General features: G+C 47.2%; 2 protein-coding genes across 5 annotated transcripts in view; one reads left to right on the top strand and one right to left on the bottom strand.

Annotated features, from left to right (window-relative positions):
• The window catches only part of si:dkey-22o22.2 (neural-cadherin), a 93,768-nt gene extending 83,859 nt beyond the window's left edge, over positions 1-9,909 (top strand). The window contains 10 exon segments of the mRNA XM_049026598.1: positions 807-918; positions 1,269-1,449; positions 1,563-1,729; positions 2,376-2,576; positions 2,579-2,642; positions 3,262-3,442; positions 5,422-5,675; positions 6,255-6,350; positions 6,353-6,411; positions 7,635-9,909. Of these exon segments, the coding sequence (XP_048882555.1) occupies positions 807-918; positions 1,269-1,449; positions 1,563-1,729; positions 2,376-2,576; positions 2,579-2,642; positions 3,262-3,442; positions 5,422-5,675; positions 6,255-6,350; positions 6,353-6,411; positions 7,635-8,105 (1,786 nt within the window). The 3' untranslated portion in view covers positions 8,106-9,909.
• A 3,639-nt stretch (positions 9,910-13,548) lies between these two features.
• ccne2 (cyclin E2) lies at positions 13,549-20,199 on the bottom strand. 4 transcript variants are annotated; one of them, XM_049025953.1, is made up of 12 exons: positions 19,270-20,199; positions 18,167-18,208; positions 17,948-18,026; positions 17,754-17,807; positions 17,283-17,428; positions 16,832-16,967; positions 16,398-16,544; positions 16,160-16,255; positions 15,922-16,056; positions 15,599-15,710; positions 15,220-15,374; positions 13,549-15,020 (listed from the first exon to the last, which is right to left on the bottom strand). In XM_049025953.1, exons 2-12 carry the CDS (start codon positions 18,178-18,180, stop codon positions 14,916-14,918), a joined length of 1,179 nt encoding a protein of 392 aa, XP_048881910.1. In that variant the 5' UTR covers positions 18,181-18,208; positions 19,270-20,199; the 3' UTR covers positions 13,549-14,915. The 4 variants fall into 4 exon arrangements, with proteins under 4 accessions (XP_048881910.1, XP_048881908.1, XP_048881909.1 ...); XM_049025951.1 differs by lacking the exon at positions 19,270-20,199 and adding an exon at positions 19,058-19,189; XM_049025952.1 differs by lacking the exon at positions 19,270-20,199 and adding an exon at positions 19,000-19,101.
• Between the last annotated feature and the right edge of the window lie 5 nt (positions 20,200-20,204).

Genomic DNA, 20,204 nt, shown 5'->3' with positions numbered 1-20,204 from the left:
CGTCTGGTTCGGTGACCGCTACTCTGCAGATTTTATCACGGAATCCCTGCCCTGCTTGGTGAAGTTTTTCACCAAGATTAAAAAATTTCTTTTGGACAACCATCAAACCTTCAGGCACTGTCCAGACACTGTACATCATCAGAACCAGGAAACGAGCATACAAAGTCATTGAGGACCCATCTCACCCTGCTCACCACATCCTTCAAACTTTACCCTCCAGGAGGACTCAGGGCAATCAGAACCAAGCCCACAAGACAAGCAGAGAGCTTCTTCCCTCAGGCAGTGTCTCTCATTAACCAAACCAGTCTCTGAATGGACGTTCAATTAACTGTCACCTGCAGTGTAATATCGACCAGAATTACTGGTGAACTACTGATAAACTCCCTCTATGATTATATCCTGCACTCCTGCACATTACGCACATACTGCTAACTGTGTATACATATTGCATTCTCAAACATATAGAGTTGACTTAGCTGGTACTCAATAATTGCACCGTTTAAGAGCCCTTTGATGTACTAAAGAGGTAGACCAGTCTGTGTGTGTACACAGATAATTAAATGAAATTTTTAAAGAAATGTAAAAATGATCTATTGGATTATGACTGAACTCGTGCTACAGGTTTAGTCAACTTAATTTCTTGTGATTATTGACTCAAACTAGACTAAGACTGAAACAATCTGACGAGTAAAATATGACCAAACTGCAATACACCTAAATTGCATTTTTGTCGAAAGACTCACTAAAAGTCAATTGAAAGTTGCCGTCTACGTTAACGCTGCTCGGCTGTCCGGTGCCATCCACAGATTCCTCAACGTGAGGCAGCCCCTGCAGCTGGGTGGGGTGAAGCAGACCCCTGCACACAGACGCTTCCGGAGCTTCAAAGGCTGCGTGCAGAACCTGGTGGTGGACAGTCAGGTATGCACTCCCTGTGCCGGCCACCAGGGGAGTAAGAGATGGGGGAGGAGGTCCACAATAACATTAAAATAAAAAGCACCGGGGGTGTCATGCCACCTTTCCCAGGTTTGTGTCCAGCTGTCTGCATCAAGCGCCTCAAAACAGGGATTAAAGTTTCCGCTGATATTACAGAGTAAGAGCGGTACAGTCCCGCTGAGGTACCTCCCGCAGCGGTAGAGCAGCAGGTTCTCTGATGCGATTTGAACCTGAGATTATTTCAGCTCAGGCTTTTGTTGCACCTGAGATTGTCCTGAGTGCTTGAACCGTTGAGGTACGCAGTCAATCAGCCTGCTGCTCTGCCCCTTGGGCAGGTATACGACCTGGGGAGTCCGGCCGAGAGCATGGACAGCTCACCGGGCTGCAGCCTGACGGACGGCGTGTGTCTGACCGCGGAGGGGGCATCGTGCGGCGTCCATGGCACATGTCTGGGAGAATGGGGCTCCTTCAGCTGCGACTGCCATGCGGGATTCAGCGGACATAAATGCGACAGAGGTGTGTCCCATTCCTCCTGGGCCCTCCCCCGCCCCGCTGGTTTTACTTTTATTGCCTGAAGGATGAGGTGTCCGACAGCGTGTGTGAGACCTGTGTCTGCCCCCCTCCGCCAGGTCTCCCCGAGTGGTCCTTCGAGAGGGACAGCGTGCTGCACTACCAGCTGCGGGACGTGACCGATCCCCGGCACACTGACATCCAGCTGCTCCTGCGCACCCGCACCTCCAACGGCATCCTGCTCAGCCTCGCCTCACACAACACCAGCCGGCACATCACCCTGGAGGTCTCACCACCGCCCCCTGCTGTCTCTGCGCCGCACCTACACCCGGCACCGTCCTGAGCTGTTCATTACGAGCTCAAGGCAGGAGGCTATAGATAAACGACCCTTTTATTAATTATCCACTGCCAAGACGTGCGTCCTTCAGTGGAGGCGGGGACAGGCAAGGTGACCCTCCGGTATCTGGGCTTTTCACTACAGGCCCAATGTCCTTCGCCGGCACAGTACTCTGGTCCAGCCTCCAAGCGCTTTTCACATTCAGCTAACAAGTGCAGCTCTGTCCTCTCCTCTTAAGAATGACCTTTATCTCTCCTTCTCTCCTTGGCGCTCGCTCTCAGCCTCCCGAGCCGGAATTCAAATGAGCTCGATTGGCAGCAAAGGAAAATTCTAGCTTTTTTTTTTTTTTCTTTTTACCAGAAACAGAAAGTGCATAAAACAGCCCCGTAAAAAGAGGAAAAGTACTGAAATAATGGCACCGGCGTTGTCATAAACGTGACAAAGATGATTTTTTTCTCATCACGGCATAACACCAGTATCACACAAACATAAATATCATCACAGGAATGGTCATAATTCTGAAAAATATAAAATGAATGCTTATGAATGACACTGTACAGTAGTACGCTTACTGAAACTCTGTCTGTGCTCTCAGATCGCGGATGGGCACCTGAGCGTCCGTGCCGACTTGGGTGAGGGGGAACGGAACCTTGTCCTCGCTGGGCCACGTGTGGACGGAGGCCAGTGGATACTGGCGGGCCTCGTGCGGCACGACAGCCTTTTCACACTGCGGCTGGAACGAGGCGGTGGGGCGCATGAGGTCAGCGCCGTGCTGGCCCAGAGCCGGCGACTCGCTGGTACCCACCCGCTACACTGCTGCTGGGCTCGGGCCCCGGCCGTCTGGCCCACCAGGACTTCCACGGTAGGCCGGAACCCAGTCACATCACACCTCTACCTGGGCAGCCCTGGACAGTGGTGAAGCAGTAATTCATCACAGACAGACGTGGAATGTTCAGGTCCAGAAAGTAAAAATCCAGACCAAGATTTTGTTTCAACCAACCAATTGAGTCACTCTGTGACTCTATATACTCTCAGCTGGTTGGTTGAAATAAAACCTTGGTCTGGATTTGTACCTTCTGGACCAGAACTCTCCACGTCTGTCTGTGAAGGATTATTTTTGTGAGTAACTTCTCCACACTGTCCAGGGAACATTTTAGATAGATAAATGGGGCTGAAGATGTAGAGAACAGTCTGCATGAGTAACATCCCAGCCCCAGTGTTGTCAGGAGAATTCAGCCTGTCTGGGCTCGGGGGAGAGACGTCCTGGGGAACCTTTGTGGCATTTTGGACACTCCTGTTCTTACACCTTTTATTCATAATGATTAATCAATTCTTTAATTGACTGGTTTACTAATTATCTGCTGGAAAATGTGGTTGCAGTTTTATTGATCTTTTATCTGCAATGACAGCAGAGACGTGGGGGTGGGGGGCAGACTGGGGGGTGGCACTCACTGAGGCCGTGCTTCCCACGCCACCTGCAGGCTGCCTGCGGGACGTGCGGCTCAACGGCCACTCGCTGCCTCTGGACGGCCAGAGTACAGATTTCGCCGCTGTGATGGAGCGCCGGGGGGTGCAGCCTGGCTGCCACTCGGACGCCTGCGCCGGCAGGCCCTGCCGCGCCCCGCTGCACTGCGTGGACCTGTGGAGGAGGCACGAGTGCAGGTGGGACAGGATTAGTGTGTGAGATCGAGAGGGCATCTGGGTTTGGGGCTTTATATTGGTCCCATCTCTGTCCCCATTCTGCTGTATGGCCCTCTAGTGGCTACAGTGTGGAATTGAAAATAAATTCCAAATGTGAAATCAGGTCCTTAAGGTCAGAAATTTGAAACTGGTTATAAGATTTTAATTTCAGTTCAGCTTATCGATTACTATGTGCACATTTTCAAATACACCACATCTTTATTTCACATCAGGTCTTGAATTTCATTGCTTTGGTCACAATACAATTTATTCCCTCAGTCTGTTATCAAAATATGGGAATTTTACCGCTTCATCTTACTGTAGGGTGTGGAACACAAGAAAACTCACCAAGTATATATATACATTTTAGATATATGGCCAAAAAACCGAACCAGCAGCCGTAACGTCTTCCGCATGCAGAACTACCGGTGATGTTTGCCATCGATACTAATCACCGTTAGGAGCCGGATGGGGAGCTTCTGGAATATTCCCAGTGGGCTGTCAGCACTGGAGATGGGTTGAGAAACACGAGTCACTGCAGATTGGACCCCTGTACAGGCACACAACTGCATCGTGAACAACAAGGCACCTTTCATTGTGCAACTCGACTGAAGCAATTATAACTGCTGAGAGCGGAACTTCCCTGATATTGGTCACATCTCAGGTTCGTGGTGGAATTGAGGAGAAGCTGGACTTTTACGATACATTCGCAAGATGATCTTGTGCGCAGCGTTAACTGCAGGTTCAGTGCAAAATAATATATATATATGTATATATTATAGGTTTATGAAAGTAAAATATTTTGTGATTCGCACAGATCATATATATAGCGATGCAGACTTTGATGCTTTCTTGCTTATTATGATGAAGTTGGTCCTTTAGTTAAACTTACCGGTAAAAATTACAACATGAACATAAATTAAAGTGTCCAGTTGAAAAATGTTTGTTTAATAGATAACGGGTATGTGAAGGGAGACCTAATAATAGTAGATTAATTAAAATGGGTGAAATTCACCCATGAGGTAAAATAGGAAATGAGCTATTTGTATAAAATATGTACAGCAGCGCCAAGTTCATCGGTCGGTGATACAGAACTTCCACTTCAAGGTTAGCCAGCAAAAGCTAGGGTTAGGGTTCGAAATGATATGGCTTTTACAGACATCCAGAGGTGTTTTCTTGATGCGTCTATGCCCCCATACCTAGGAAAACCACAATTTAGCTGGGTTTGACTATGTTTTTACACTTTGCAACTGCCTGTGTAACCCAAGTCGCCAAATTAAGGTTGGCAAAATAAAGCGAGGGTTAGGGTTAGAAAGGTTTTGGCTTCTACAGACATACGAAGGTGTTTTTTGGCATAGTTCTGGGTCCCAGTATCCAGGGAAACCACAATTTAGTTAACATTTTTCATACTGTCCCAGAAAGTGGTGTGTCACCCTCAGTCCCTAAATTAATTAGATGTGCTATCCCTAGACTTTGATTATATTTGCCCACTGACTAACTGTGCTTGAAAGAGTCTTCTGCATTTATTAGTGTTTTATTTATTTGGTTGCAGCCAATAAGTGTTGTGCATTAAACGCACTTCAACTCTACAGGTTTGCACACATACAGGTTTAAGCAAGTTAATGCATTTTTCCAAATGTGAGTGGACTTTGTTTTACACAATCAGTGGTTTATTATCATTTTAATGCAGCCTATTGATTTTTCCTTATGGTATTCAGGTTCGGCTGTGTATTCCACACAAACACAGAGGAAAGATACGTTTAGTATCCAAATGTTGATACATTTGTAGCGCATCTAAATTGAAACAGGGAATCGATAAAAATCAGAATCGATAAGCAGGATTGGAAACAAAATCAGATTCCATTAAATCATATAACAGCCATCCGTACTAGTGGCTCCCAGTAGGACATTGTATGTATATGTGTGTGTGTACAAGTTCTCTGCTCTCTGTATTTCCCCAGGTGTGCGGCTGGCCAGGTCATGGTGCTGGACAACGTGTCGGGGCACCAGCACTGCGCCCCATCCCCATGTGCACCCTCCACCTGCCACAACGGTGGCACGTGCCTCACCCAGTCACCCCAGAACTTCCAGTGCCTTTGCCTGGACGGCTTCCGGGGCCAACGGTGTGAGGTCAGCCGGACGAAGGCGCTGCGCTTGGCCACCCTGAGCCCCAGCTCCATCCTGGCCATTAGCATGTGTCTGCTCATCTTCTTCGGTAATTACGGCAAAGCTCCACCCCCCTACCAGAAGGCTCCGCCCATCCATTGAGACCATTTTAATTTAAACCAGTGCTCACAGGCAGATTAAACCAGGCAGACTGTTCTGAGATGTAGCCAGAGGCTGCAACAGGGGCTTCTGGGTATACAGTGAGCGAGGGGAGAGTGACAGGTCAGCAACTTCCACGGTGACAGCCCCCCCCCCCCCCCCCCCGTAAAACATCAGTACCCCTTTAGAAGAAAGAAACAGAAAGATGGCACCAGACCTAATAATACAATTGGTACCAGCACCATGGTGGGTGTCAGCCACACATTCGGCAGGGGGTGCCACTCCCTCCCCCTCCTAATTGAAAACAGGAGGTGACGCACATTGCAATTTACAAATGGATGACTCAAGAAATGAAACGGCAGGAAGACAACGTGGCCGATGAGCAGGGGGGAGTCAGTCTGGCAGGGCTTTGGCCGTCCATAGAGGCAGCGCTGCCTCCCTCTCATTCTGTCATGGGTTTGAACGGGTCAGACTGCAGCAGTTTCACTCACGCTCATTCCTTTCTGTACCTCCCCGCCCCGCCCCTCAGCGGTTCTGGTCGCCGTCACAGTGTGGAACCAGAAGGGCAGCCGAAGTAAGTTCCAGAAGCAAGGGGTGTACCACATCCCGGCAGAGCACGAGAGCTGGAGGACATCCGAGAGAACATCCTGAATTACAACGAGGAGGGAGGGGGCGAGCAAGACCAGGTAGGGCCCTCCTCCTAATGCAATGTGTGACGGACATGTTTTCACCACTGACATCCTCATAACACAGATGTTATCACCCTTTATCACCCTCATAGCACGTTTTCACCCTTTATCACCCTCATAGCACGTTATCACCCTTTATCACCCTCATAACGCAGATGTTATCACCCTTTATCACCCTCATAGCACGTTTTTCACCCTTCATCACCCTCATAACACTGATGTTTTCACCATTTGTCACCATTGTAATGCAGATGTTTTGACCCTGTGTCATTCCTGTAACATAGATGTTTTCACCCGCTGTCGTCCTCGTAACGCTGTTTTCACCAGCTGTCACCTTCATAATACAGATGTTTTCACCCGCTGTGTCACCTTCATAATGCAGATGTTTTCACCCGCAGTCATCCTCGTAACGCAGATGTTTTCACCCGCTGTCATCCTCGTAATACAGATGTTTTTACCCGCAGTCATCCTCGTAACGCAGATGTTTTCACCCGCTGTCATCCTCGTAATACAGATGTTTTCACCCGCTGTCATCCTCGTAATACAGATGTTTTCACCCGCTGTCATCCTCGTAATACAGATGTTTTCACTCGCTGTCATCCTCGTAACGCTGATGTTTTAACCCGCTGTCCATCCTCGTAATACAGATGTTTTCGCCCGCTGTCATCCTCGTAACGCAGATGTTTTCACCCGCAGTCATCCTCGAAACGCAGATGTTTTCACCCGCTGTCATCCTCGTAATACAGATGTTTTCACCCACTGTCATCCTCGTAATACAGATGTTTTCACCCGCTGTCATCCTCATAACGCTGATGTTTTCACCCGCTGTCATCCTCGTAACGCTGATGTTTTTCACCCGCTGTCATCCTCGTAATACAGATGTTTTCGCCCGCTGTCATCCTCGTAACGCAGATGTTTTCACCCGCTGTGTCACCTTCATAATGCAGATGTTTTCACCGCAGTCATCCTCGTAACGCAGATGTTTTCACCCGCTGTCATCCTCGTAATACAGATGTTTTTCACCCGCTGTCATCCTCGTAATACAGATGTTTTCACCCGCTGTCATCCTCATAACGCTGATGTTTTCACCCGCTGTCATCCTCGTAACGCTGATGTTTTCACCCGCTGTCATCCTCGTAACGCTGATGTTTTCACCCGCTGTGTCACCCTTGTACGCCGCCAGGCTGGACATTCATGTATCAGTGGTGTTTTCGCTCTAGAATGCCTATGACATCACCGAGCTGAAGAGGCCCCTTTGCTCCAGCCTGTCCCAGTCATCCTCCTGCACCACGGCTCCTCTTATCAAATCTTCCCAGGGCTCCCAGGAGGAGGTGCATCCAGGAGGAGCCGCTGCTGCTTCCGTTGCCTGCCCCCACTCCGGCGGCTGCGGCACCCACTGCCCCATGGACTTCCAGGGCTACGTCTCCCGTATCGTGTGGGAGGCGGATAACGATGACCAGGCGTTCCCGGCAGACACATACCACGTGTACTGTGTGGAGGGCGGAGCCTCGCCTGTCGGCAGCCTCAGCTCACTCGGCTCAGCCGCACCTGACGACCTCTTTGCCTATGACTGCCTGCACCAGTGGGGCCCCAAGTTCGAGGCCCTGAGGGAGCTGTACCATCGGCCCGAGCTCGTCCTGACCTACAAAGAGGCTGTTCAGAAGTACGGCCAGAGCCAGGACCCCCACTGATGGCACAGTGCACCAAACTGAACCAGTTTCTTCACTTTCTTTAATTTAATTTAAGTCTTTGTAAAATCAAAAAACAAAACTTTTTTTTTCAGAGTGACCTTCTTTCTCTTCTTTTTCTGTGAGGAAATCGTCGATGCTTTTTCTGTGAAAGGGGTTTGCAGGAGCGGAGCACTTGAAAGGTCGGGAGTCTAATTTATTGATGTTTCTTTGTGAAATTCTGAATGCGCTGCATTTATTTGGGGGGTTAAATATTAAGAGAAACAGCAAGACGCCCCAGTACATAAGTAACGGTAATTTGTTTTTGGAGGCTGTGACCAGAAATGCCATGTGACCGGGGTGCAGCGTGAGAATACCGCGTGCCGGTCTCTCGGTGACAAAGAAGGTCCCGGCATCTCCGATAATCCTCACAGCTCCCGAGAGGAAGGAAGAGATGGTTCCTCGCGTGTGAGCTGATGCCGGCCTCTCCAAGCACACCGGTTTTCTTTTTAATCCAGCCCCACTTGCACTACAAAAGCGCCTCCACTGCTCTGTGTAGGATTCCTGAATCCATTTGCCAAAAATACAGACTTTAATAAGCTGATAGTGGGGAAATGCATTCCACTGACAGCAAGCGAGAATAGCTGGATTTAACTTTAGATGTTGACCATTGACTGTATGTGAATTATTTTTATACTGCAATACATTCCCTCCTGGATGTACACTGTGTTGATGTCTGTTCTAGACTATTTATCTGTTTTTGTATTGAGACGTGGGACTGCTTGAAAATTCCCATCTTCGGAGCTAAGTTGGGACAGACATCTTGTGATGTCATGATGGAATTGCCAGAATGTACTTAAGGATGGGTTAGGGGTTAGGGTCAGTGGACAGTGAGGGATAGGGGTGGTCCAGTCAGAGTCTATTCAGCACCTAAACAACGGTGCAAAACAGCCACCACAACCGACCATGTTATTTTTATTTACGTATGTTTGAAACTTGATAGCTATGTTCCCAAAATGGTTCCATAGTATATTTTTATTAAACAAATATATAATAATCAAAAATAACAAAGTTTGGTGTTACCACTACGTTTTGTAAATGTCTGCACTGTATGTGGGGTATATATACGTATATACTGTATACGTGTCCGTTCATGGAGTCCTGGCATGCGGAGAAAGTTCGTAAAAGTCGTGGAACAGGTACGCACTGCTGAATAATGCAGCCTGTGTTTGATAAAAAAAACAGTATCTCACACTCTGAAACGGTGATCGTCTCTAAATTCAGCACCCTTTAGCTTATAATGAGCTTCAGACTGGTACCTGTGACACTGGGAGGAAGCCTCGAGTAAGTAAGAAATCGCAAAGGCTGTGTTTACGCCGCCCCAGTCACATGACCCAAAAAGAACATATAGGCTGAGACGGAAATTTGGACGGTGGGTGTCACAACAGCGAACACACAGCCAGCCTCCCCCCACCCCGCGCAAACCGCTTGCCACGCTAGCAGCGCTGCCAACCTCCCCTCTTCATTGGCGCTCGTGTATCACAGCACATATTCCTAGGAACACGCGATGGGACACGGATCAGCAGTAAACATACTGTATAGAGTCTGACAGAGGAGAGGAAATCGGCCGTCAAAGGGACAGAAACGCTGTTTTTTTTTGGGTGCCACAGCAATCCAGTGGCCCCTCGTCTGACCCTGATCACCACTAAAGCAGGCTCACCGCACGCCTGCATACTATGTACATATTTTTGTTATGTTGCAGCCTAACATCAGATATTGTTTTTGTATATGAAATTTTAATAAAAAGATTTTCCTGATGGCATCACAAGATGATCTCTTTTATTGGAAGGCGGGCAGGAAGGTTTCGGTGTTCAGAAATCAAGATCTTTGCATATCGCATGTGATTTATCCTCGTATTGTTATGCGTAGCTTGGCCAGTAAGTCAGAAATCAGCGGATCGGCACAGCCGTAAATGCTGTGCGACACAGAGGCGCACAGCAACACCGTCGGCATCACGATTAGGAAGGAAGATGGAGGCAGATCTTCATAGCAGTTGGCATCCTGTAAGGTCATTTCACAGTGACTTGTGTCTATTCAGCCCCAAGACGCTTGTTGCTGCCTCAGGTAGATCCATTATAAAAAAACATTTTTAAATTAATAATAAGCCCAGTTCAACACTGAGTTTAAAGGTTCATAAAGGTTCATAAAGGTTCATAATGTCATTTATGAGAAAACAAGGATGTTACGACTAGCAATCGAAACATAATAGGCCAGACTTGACTGTTGAAAGCGGTAGACTGCCACCTACTGGCCAGAAATGATACATTTAGAAATTCAGCACTAATCCAGTCCAGAAAATTAGATACATGCATTTAGTGAGGAGGTTGCAGACTATGGTATATTTGAAAGCGACATTAATGACCAAAAACATAATGTTTCCTTTTAGTATCGCAATCACAGTGAGTAACTGTTCTATCAAACTTATAGATGGTAACCCTTAATCTCTTTTAAGGTTGTTTGCACTTCATGGTTCTGAAATCGCTGCTGTTGGTCACATCTGCTTCTGGGTGAAGAGACAAGGATGTATTTCACTCCAGTGCATACACCAGTGCATCCAGTGCAAGTCACTGATGTATCTGATTTACCAGGATTAACTAAACTGGCAGCGCCCATCCAAATAACTGATTTAAATTGACATTCAGGACAGTGTGATAGAACATCTTCTTGTAAGATCAACTGGTCAACAGGCATCCCAAAGTCAAGAAGGACTCCAACAGCAAGATGCTTTTTCTAACGCAATCCAAATTCTAGCCAATCCTGGTGCTTGAATGGTATAATGTAGAGACTAGAGCTCGAGCCACAGATCAGACTCACAGGCAGCAGGGGGGCAGAGCTGAGGAGCAGAAAGTCCAGACCCTTTGCTGCTGCCTCCACAGATGAGTCTACAGTCTGTCAATAGCTACATGGGCCTGCAGAAAAACACGAGACAAAGCAAACGCAAAGCTGCACACCGATGTTCAAAGACCTATTCATGTAAAACATCTAATCTGAATGAATTCAGGCCGACAGACCTTTTCTTAAAGCCAGTAGGTCTGCCAGCTGTCCTTAATATGTACTTAATGTAAGCATAAGCACGGGCGGTCTGCGTCACACGTCATCAATTTAGCAGCTCCGTCACCTCGGCACCATGTACATTACATTCTTCACGTCTCCCTCTTCAATTTTCTTTTCAAGTTCCGTCTGTGCTGTGACTGCATCTATGTGTATGGGGGGGGGGGTCACAAAATAGGACAACAGCCATGAAAGTCAGGCACTCGTTACTCAGCTGGCCTTGTGGGTCCTTTGTCTGGGGTGGAGTGGGGGGGCAGGTCTGCAGTACTGGTGAAGCTGGTGGATGAGGGCACTGAACCCCAGTGGGGGGGCCCAACTCATTCCCAGGGTCAAACAATAAGACATTAACAAGAGGAGCATTGTAGGGGGGCAGGAGGCCCAGGACAGGGGGGCGCAAGAAACTGTCAAGGGCCTAGAAAGGGAGCGTGTGATGCCCACTGGCGCCAACGGCTGAGGAAGCAGCCAGACAGATGCCACCAAGGCGGACACTTCAAACCGCCCGTCCCAAAGCCACCGATGAAAGCTGTATTCCAGCCTCTGCTTCCACGCAAGGTCAAGGCATCTGCGAGTCTGAATTACACAGGGAGCTCCAGGTGAGATTCCCGGGCGATTTCAGGCTGAATCTCATCCCCTCCACACTCTAATAACTGACCTTCATTAGCGAGCGGCTAATTGAATCTGCGCAACTTCAAGCTGAATTCAAACATGCCCGACGAGGGCTGGGTTTGGCCTGTTGTACCAAGTCGGTGTTACGGTGAGACATGCATATCACTGTGAGAAAAATGGGAGAGCTGCGTGCATTCAGAAAATATTATTTCATCATTCCTGAGATGTAAACTGAGCAATATGGATCTGCATCACATTGACCTTGCTATAGCCGTCTACAATAGGTGTGGGTGAAAATTTATTTTAAGAGGTAGGAAAAGAGCAAATAAAGCCATTTTATTTAAATAATACCTTAGTTTAACCTGATTTTAGCTGACAATTCAGCCACCAACTTAAAACGAAGTACAAACCCAAATCTGAATCCCATTAGAGTGATAATGTTAGCAAAGAAATCACCAAATCTCTTAATGGGCTGGGAACCTCCACCCATGCTACCCTGAATGGAGGCTGCACCTAATTCTACTTGTAACCAGTCAGCTAAATACATTGAAACCAAATTAGTTCAATAAGGACTAGCTGGCATTTCCCGGCCAAAGACTCTTGACAGGAGCAGCGATGAATCACCACAGGAATATAAAGGATCACAGCAGTCTGGGCTCTTGTCATCTCTGTGCCACCTGCTACCTCATGCCAACAAATACTTACCATGACATGACCTTTATTCTACAGCAAGTTCTGTCTGTGGATTTTACCTGGTCACTCATCTGTCCAAAAACTAGTGTAAGGATGTCATAGGAATAAACAAGATCAGCACTGCTTATCAAAGAAGCTGATTATTGCTAACTTTGGTATCAGCACTATTGTAAAGCAACAGCTTTAAGACATTTATAAAGCAAGGATTAGTAACATGAGTCACGGGTGGGGGTTTCTCACTCATCCGGGAAAACCTGGGAAACACTCAAGCAATTTTCAATGTCCACATATTCAGAACTTCATACGGCAACGTCGATCGTTTGCGTTTTCCAGGTTTTCCAGTACTAGTGGGATCCCTGCGAGTCACGCTCAGAGAAAAGAGGGAAGCACAGCACATGATCGGAGCGCAGGGCACAGCGTTCACGTTAATGCAGAACAAGATGTAGGACAATGACATGCGGACTCATTGCTGTGACGGCGGGGGGGGGGGGGGGGGGGGGGGAATCGCGTTCTCCATTATTCCCCCCCCAAGATCCAAGACACACCCTCACAGTCTCAGCCAAAGGATGAACAGAAGGAATCTGTTCACGATCAAAACAGAGAAACTAGCCTGATTCAGCTGCGCATTCACTGGTAAAATTAGTTTGAAAGTGCAGGTTGATGGCACATTTACAAAAAAAGGGCACCTGTTCTTACACGACATAAAGCCGCCGCGACCCAGCAGAGTGTAAACATCTGCTGCTCGAAGAAGAATGGGCACAGACACAGCCGGGCAGCAGCCGGGGTCCACGGAAAGCAGAGACCTTTAGGGCCACTGCCTTAGCAGCTTACCAGCTTACATTAAACTAAATGTCACCACATTTTCCCACCAAACTTAGAATAGCTATAAGAAAAATTAAAGACTAACAGATGAATACAAGGACAGAAGTAGACATGCTTACAGGAGTTGAGCATGGGAAATTCACCCACGCCCCACCCCCAAAGAACATGTCATTTACAGAGACTCATTAAAATCGGGCAGATCGGGGGGGTTAAATAGCAATAAGCACAACTGATGTTACTGTACAGGCAAGCTGTAGAGCTTTTTATTTCACATTAGAAAATAAACAAGTCACTTAATGAATTTATATGTACACATATACATATGTCCTATATACATGCTAACTGTATGTCATTTATTGTATTCTGAGCAGACTTGGTCCACTTCTGTACCTAGGAAGGTGGGAGGCATTTATTTCAGACCTATTCGAAGTCTAGCTTTGAAATAGCACAACAAAAAAAATTCACATCCCTGTTGGTTCCTGGAGTTCAGGTCGGCCCTGGACAGAGGCACAGGAACACATGGGGCTCTGTACAAGATGGGATGAACATGCACCCTGTATTAAATAGTTGCCTTTGGCAGTGTTAAGTTACAGGAAAGTCAATTCATGCTTGTAGGCACCTTTACATATTGACATTATACAATAATAAATAGATGTAATAATTCTGCACCAACTTTCATATAAAAAAAAAAAAAACTCAAGTCTTTCAGGAATGACTAACTGCAAACATAAAGCACCTTTCATGGGGGAAGGGAGGCAATGAATAGAAGAAGAAACCACAAAGCCATCAGATTTTGATAGAGGGGACAGCATGACCCCCCCCTCCCCCCAACACACACCTAACATGGCTTGTGACAATCTGAGCTTGCAAAACAAAGGCCCGTCCCACCCCACAGGTGGGATTATCCTACTGCATGGGTAACAAACTCCATTTTAGCACCAGTTTAGCACAGTTTGCATGTGCTGAAGTGTACTGTACATTCAGATCATTAGGAGGCGTGACAGCTGAACTCCTGTGCAGTGTGCAGTGAGCCTCTGCCTGTGTGTGTGTGTGTGTGTGTGGGGGGGTGTCACTGAGCCTTCCCAAGTTGATTTACTAATGGAAATCCCTAAACCCCCACCAGCTGAACTAAAACCAGCACAGAAGTCGACGTGGGGTGTGAACAGCCAGTTTAGAGGAAATGATCAAGTAAATCGTACTCAAATGATGCTGCTCAGGGCAAGACCATTGAGTTAAATATTCTAAAATAGGAGTTAAATACTGAGTCTTCTATAGATTCTACATGTAGAAGGCAGAACAGAAAAATTCATTCCCAAAAAGTCCTTCCAGCTCAGCATTAGCAACAACCTCATCTACAGTAACGTGCGTAAAGTCCGACTTAAATCACACCACGGTAGATGCGAGTCTTCAGGAAGACATTTCAATGGGTAAAAGGAAAATAAAATCAGGTAAAACCCTTTTCACAGCTGAAGTACTGCTTACAAAAAAAAAATCATTTAAAAACAAAAAGCTGCCATAAAGTTCTAGAAAAACCTGAGCTGACAGGCGGCGGCCAGCAGGCAGACTGGCTCAGGTGAGCCCCCCCCGTGGAGGACGTCAGGCTCAGTGGGAAACACCCTTCTCTGTACTTTTGGGGGGTGTCAAGATTCCTCCAGCAGGAATGGGGGAGAGTTGAAGGGTGCTTGTCTGCTTCTGCTGAACATTATCCTGAAAGCAGAGACACCAAACTCAAATTTTTAAAAATTTCTTCCAGACACATACTGCCACAACTTGACCGCAAAACTGGCAGCCCTACGACTAGCATGATAGCACTAGCACCAAGGATGCAAAATGGCCAGTTTCATGTCATTACGGCGAACAAAAGCACCCCATCAAAACCCACGGTACGGAGAGTCAGGAGGCTCACCAGCATGAGCAGGTAATCGACGTGCGTCTGGATGTTGTGCCTGTCCTCCACGGCTATTTTCTTGAAATCCTTGAGCTGCACAGGACACTCGCAGGCTGCCGTCATGAACGGCGACATCCAGGTCACGCAGTCGCCCAAAGTGTCCCACGTCAGACCTACAGAAGGCACCGCGAAGCCGGGTTTTACAGGACGCAGCTCTGAGTGACACTGTGGCGGTCTGACTTAACCCGACCACGCAGAAGAGACACGCCGTTTAGAAAGCGAAAAATCGGAACCAAGCGCACAGGACAAACCACGCTGAAGTACAGGAGAAAATCCGAAAAGAAGAGTCATAAATGCCTTTGAGGGAGCTTCTTACGGGAAACCGAGCGCCGCCTACCTGAGACTCTCTCAACGGCTTCGAACGACGTGAAGTGACAGAAAGCCGCAGCTGCCAGCATTCCGTAGTGGTACTTCAGCGAATTAATATCGAGGATACACAGATCTAGGAGCTGAGGGAATCAAGTGTTAGTGCACAGATAAAGTGCCCCAGACATTCGTATGCATATGGGGTATGGTACTGCTAAATGCTACAGGAATTAGCAAAGGTTTAGATTCGAGTATTGACAGTAGGGGCGTCTCCCTACCAATATCGGGGGAGTACTCTGTGTGTTTAGGAGGCAGGGGCCCTTGGGTGGAGGGACCTGATCAGCTTACACTTACCTGAGAGATCTGTACGAATGTCTCTTGAGAAAACTGAGGTATTAGAAAATTGATGTCATCCTTCAAAGAGGCCACTTGAATGTACAGCTTCAGCCATGAGATTACAGTCTCCGGACACAGGTCCCAATTTAAGGCCTGTGGGGGGGGGGGGGGATACAATAAATTTAGTATACAATAAATTTTATTTGCTTACCAAGACTTGTTGGCCATCAAGAACATACGTTTCAAAAAGGGGTACCTTCAAAATGATGAGCTCCATTTCCAGGATTTCCTCCTCGTCACAGGCACCGTCCGTAACGTAGGCAAAATCATGCAGTTTGGGGGCATAGATTTCCTGGGGGGGGGGGGGGGGGGGGGGAGATGGGGGCATGAAAAGTTGGCGACAGGCCGGAGGGAAGGCTGCTACAAAGATGAACAAACGCAGAGCAAAAACGCTGAAGGGCAAGGCGGACCACTGCATATAACCAAGTCCGTACCTCCATCTTAGCAGCGATGAAGAGGGACGTAATGCCAATCAGCTGTAGCCTGTTCTTCTGCACGTCCACTTGTGTCAACATGAACCGGTCGAAGAAGTCCTGCGCTAGGTAGAAGGTCTCTCGATGGAGTGTGTACACTTCACTCACCTACAGAAATTAACACATCACAAGCTTGTACAACGTCTGCCGAACTTAACATTCAGACTGGAAAATTTGCTCTTGGAAGTGCCTTCGAACAATGAAATCAGGTTTTAACCATTAACCTTGCCATAAATAGGAATATCCCAGCTTGCTCTGCACGAGTTCTAGATTCAGCAAAGGGTCAAACAGGGTGAAATGACTACGGGGGCAGGGTCTTGCTCAAGGGCCCTAAAGCTGATGCGACTACTCTGCCAGTCACAGGATATTAGCTGAATGGAGTTCCACATTTTTACCTCCAGGAGCCAATCGAGGAGAATGGACCTCATCTTGGGCTGCAGTGCAGGATGGCGTTCCATGAGGCTCTTGTCATGAACATACTTCAGCTCTTTGCTCAGCATGTTTACCCAGACGTCCTCAGAACTAGCCCAACTGCAAAAAACACGGGGGGGATTAAGGGGGGGCAAACTCCTGTGGTTGGCATGTTCTAATATGCTTACCGCTAGCCTAAGACCAGTGGCAACATACACAGGTTATAAAACGGTACGCTACAAAATTCTGAACATGGCAGTCAACAATTACTCAGGAAGAACCTCAGAACGAGGATGGGGGGAACATTAAGGGAACGTCCAAAGAAAAGGGCTCTTCAGATGATATTTGGACATAAAGCGATACATGCAAGCTTCATGCAAGGCACATGCAAAGTGTCACCTACATGCCCGAGCAGAGAACCAAAGGTCCACGTACCTCAAGCATGGCAGAGATGGGGCTTTGATGAAGAGGTTTTTGAACCTGTACTGCTTGAACCCAGACAGGTTGCTGGTCACCTCTTCATCTTTGCAGGGCGTCTCTATAAGGATGCAAGGGCTGACTGCTCCTTGCGCCCACCGGTTCTGAAATGTCCAAACGAAAAGGTTATGGAAGCCCTACAACAAACTCACAGGCCAGACGTCTATTCATCAGAAAGCCACAAATGTCCCCCCCCCCAAAAAAATGACATTTAAAATGTCCCTTTTATGCAAAACAATGTAATGCGTGTGATGAGGTGAAGATGAAAGACCCAGGACATGAGGTTATATAAATCCACAGGACTAAAAAAATGCTTCAGATCAGTTACTAGTCATATACACAATGGATACGTTCATACAGACACTTTGCAGCCACGCTATCGTTCGTTAATCTTTCATTTTAGTTGCAGATTTACGCAAGATTATATACCTGGATTTCATAACTGTGCTTTTTCTCGGAGAGAGGCGCTTTTCGTTTGCTGCACTGTAAACGGTTAGGAAAAGGAGTTAAAATCGGCAACACAAACTTATAGTGAATTACACACACTTATATATACACATACATATACATACCAACTTTATATTATATACACATATATATATATTTTTTTTATGTGCACGAACCTCCGATTTCCTTTTCCTTGCAAGTTTGCCTTTATGTGCAGCCGCATTATCGTCCCTGGGCTGTAACGTGACTCGAGCACTGCAAAGGACACCGCCGGGCAGTTTTATGAATAATACTACTAATAATACAATACAATGGAAATTATATTTATATTTTATTACTATTTAGAAAAATAAATTAATTAGTTGCAGTTCTGTTTCTCCAGGTACGACTCTTACCTGCGTCTTGACATCGTGTGAGCGATTACCGAGTGGGACTTCCTATAAATAAAGTTTAAAACAATACATTAACAATTACAATTACTTAAACTCAAATACTAAAAAACATCACGGCTAACAGATTTTTGGTGAAACTTCTCCCTTGGCCGGACACAGCTTCAAGGCGGTAAAATCGCAACCCCCCCCCCCTCACCCCCCATAAAAAAAAACTCTGTTACTCACGAAACTAAAAACGCTCACAATTAACATTAAGATGCTTTAAAAGGCGGGCTGCGGAGCGGGCATTTGGGCCGGCTCCCGTGCGAAAAGGCGGCTTTGGGCGCCCGGTGCCCCGGCTTGAGGCGCCGACGCTACGCGCCAATTCGGCGGAGCGGGAGGATCAACCTTTGTCACGTAGCGGCCGGGTTAGTTAGCCGGGCGCCGGGACAGACAGCTAGCAAACCTGGCCGGATAACCCAAAGCACACCGGATGGTTAGATTATACACTCGCCTAGTCGTTTTCAGACCATCGGATTCAGAAAGACAATGAAGTAAAAAAAATGCAGTTAAACTGGCACTTCCCCTCGCAATACCAGCTCAGCCGGAGATACTGCGCCGAAGCACACAATTCTGCCGCCAACCAGAAATCCAACTTGTAATGACAATCTAACTACCCACCCTGCACATAAACGCGGTTTAACCTGGGGACGCGGTCATAACAGAACCCGAAATACCAAGAGCCGGTCCAAAGCCAGCCGAGACCCATCAGAGTGTGATCTAAGCTGTGCGGACACGACATTACCATGTGCCTTACTTATAACCCCCAGTCCCTAATACGCAGATGGCTAAATCACCTCCGAAAAAGCGCGTTTGCGAAGCAGGACCCGGTGACGGCGCTCCAGGAGACCTTACCAGCTAAGCGCCACGAATAAAAGCATCAGCTGGCGCCGGCGCCAAGCCTTATAAGTCAGGAGGCGCGGCGCCAACGCGCAGGCGCGTTCCCTGCCCTGGCCGCGCACCCGTCAGCGAAGAAAGTGTTTCAAACCTGAACATTCTCACTGAAAATCCCATATAAATAAATATAAAGGACTGTCATTCTCTATAGTACATTGGACGGGTCTAACCTTGGTAAATAGAGTTAGGAAATGTATTCTGAACGTATTGCGGGAAAGAGGTGGAGACAGCTCCGCTGCGATAAAGGAGGAGTTCGGCGAAAAAAATTTGAAAAAAGAGGGCTTTCCCCTTTTTCCGGTCAAACGCGAAAGACGCCGAAACCCAGTGCTTTGCCAGCCCTATGAGGACCGTTCGTGAAATCCTGCGAATATCAGACTTGTTTGGTAAAAAAACAGATTCTGCGGCTTCTTCGCTCTGGTCTGGCGCGCCTCTGGGAGGGGCTTCGCCAGAACGTCGGCCAATTGGAGAGAGACTGAAAGAGACAACGTGCTCGGCGCAGAATGTAAACAAACCGAGCCGGCGAGCCGAAAGCTCCAGTTTTTGCTGCTCATCAGCGAGAGCTGACACCAAATTATGCTTTACTCTCCGTCATGGCTCAGCGCCGGCTCTTTAAGAATAACATGCTAAATTGTAACTAGCAAATTTACATGTTACTTGACGTGACGCTGCGGAATTGGGTTAAACATGCGCAGTAATTAATTTGTATCGCCCAGAAATGTATTTATGGGATCACCTGAAAAACACTAAAAATGACTCAAATAAGTATTTACGATTTACAGAAATATTAGAGAAAAGCACCCACGAATCTGTCCACTACCACGTACCAAAAAACCGGTGGCGAGAGGGGACAAAGGGGACGTCTGGGGTGTCATTTAGAACACAGCGGTCAGCAATGACGAAAAATCACATAATTTCATACAAATCGATACAACCATATGAATAAAAGCTGTGTTTATGTGTCCACGACTACTAGTTATAGTGTTGGAGTTACCAAAAAAATTCAATTATCATTCAGAATCTGGTAGGCCGTAATGCCATTCTTATTGTACCTAAACTGACCAAAGAAACCTTGTATAACTCTGAAATAATATATGCATGCTTTCCA

The sequence above is a fragment of the Brienomyrus brachyistius genome, chromosome 9 (genome assembly GCF_023856365.1).
Source record: "Brienomyrus brachyistius isolate T26 chromosome 9, BBRACH_0.4, whole genome shotgun sequence".
Classification (NCBI taxonomy): Eukaryota; Metazoa; Chordata; class Actinopteri; order Osteoglossiformes; family Mormyridae; genus Brienomyrus; species Brienomyrus brachyistius.
The sequence above is the reverse complement of the archived record's forward strand: the minus strand, read 5'-3'. Positions and strand labels throughout refer to the sequence as shown.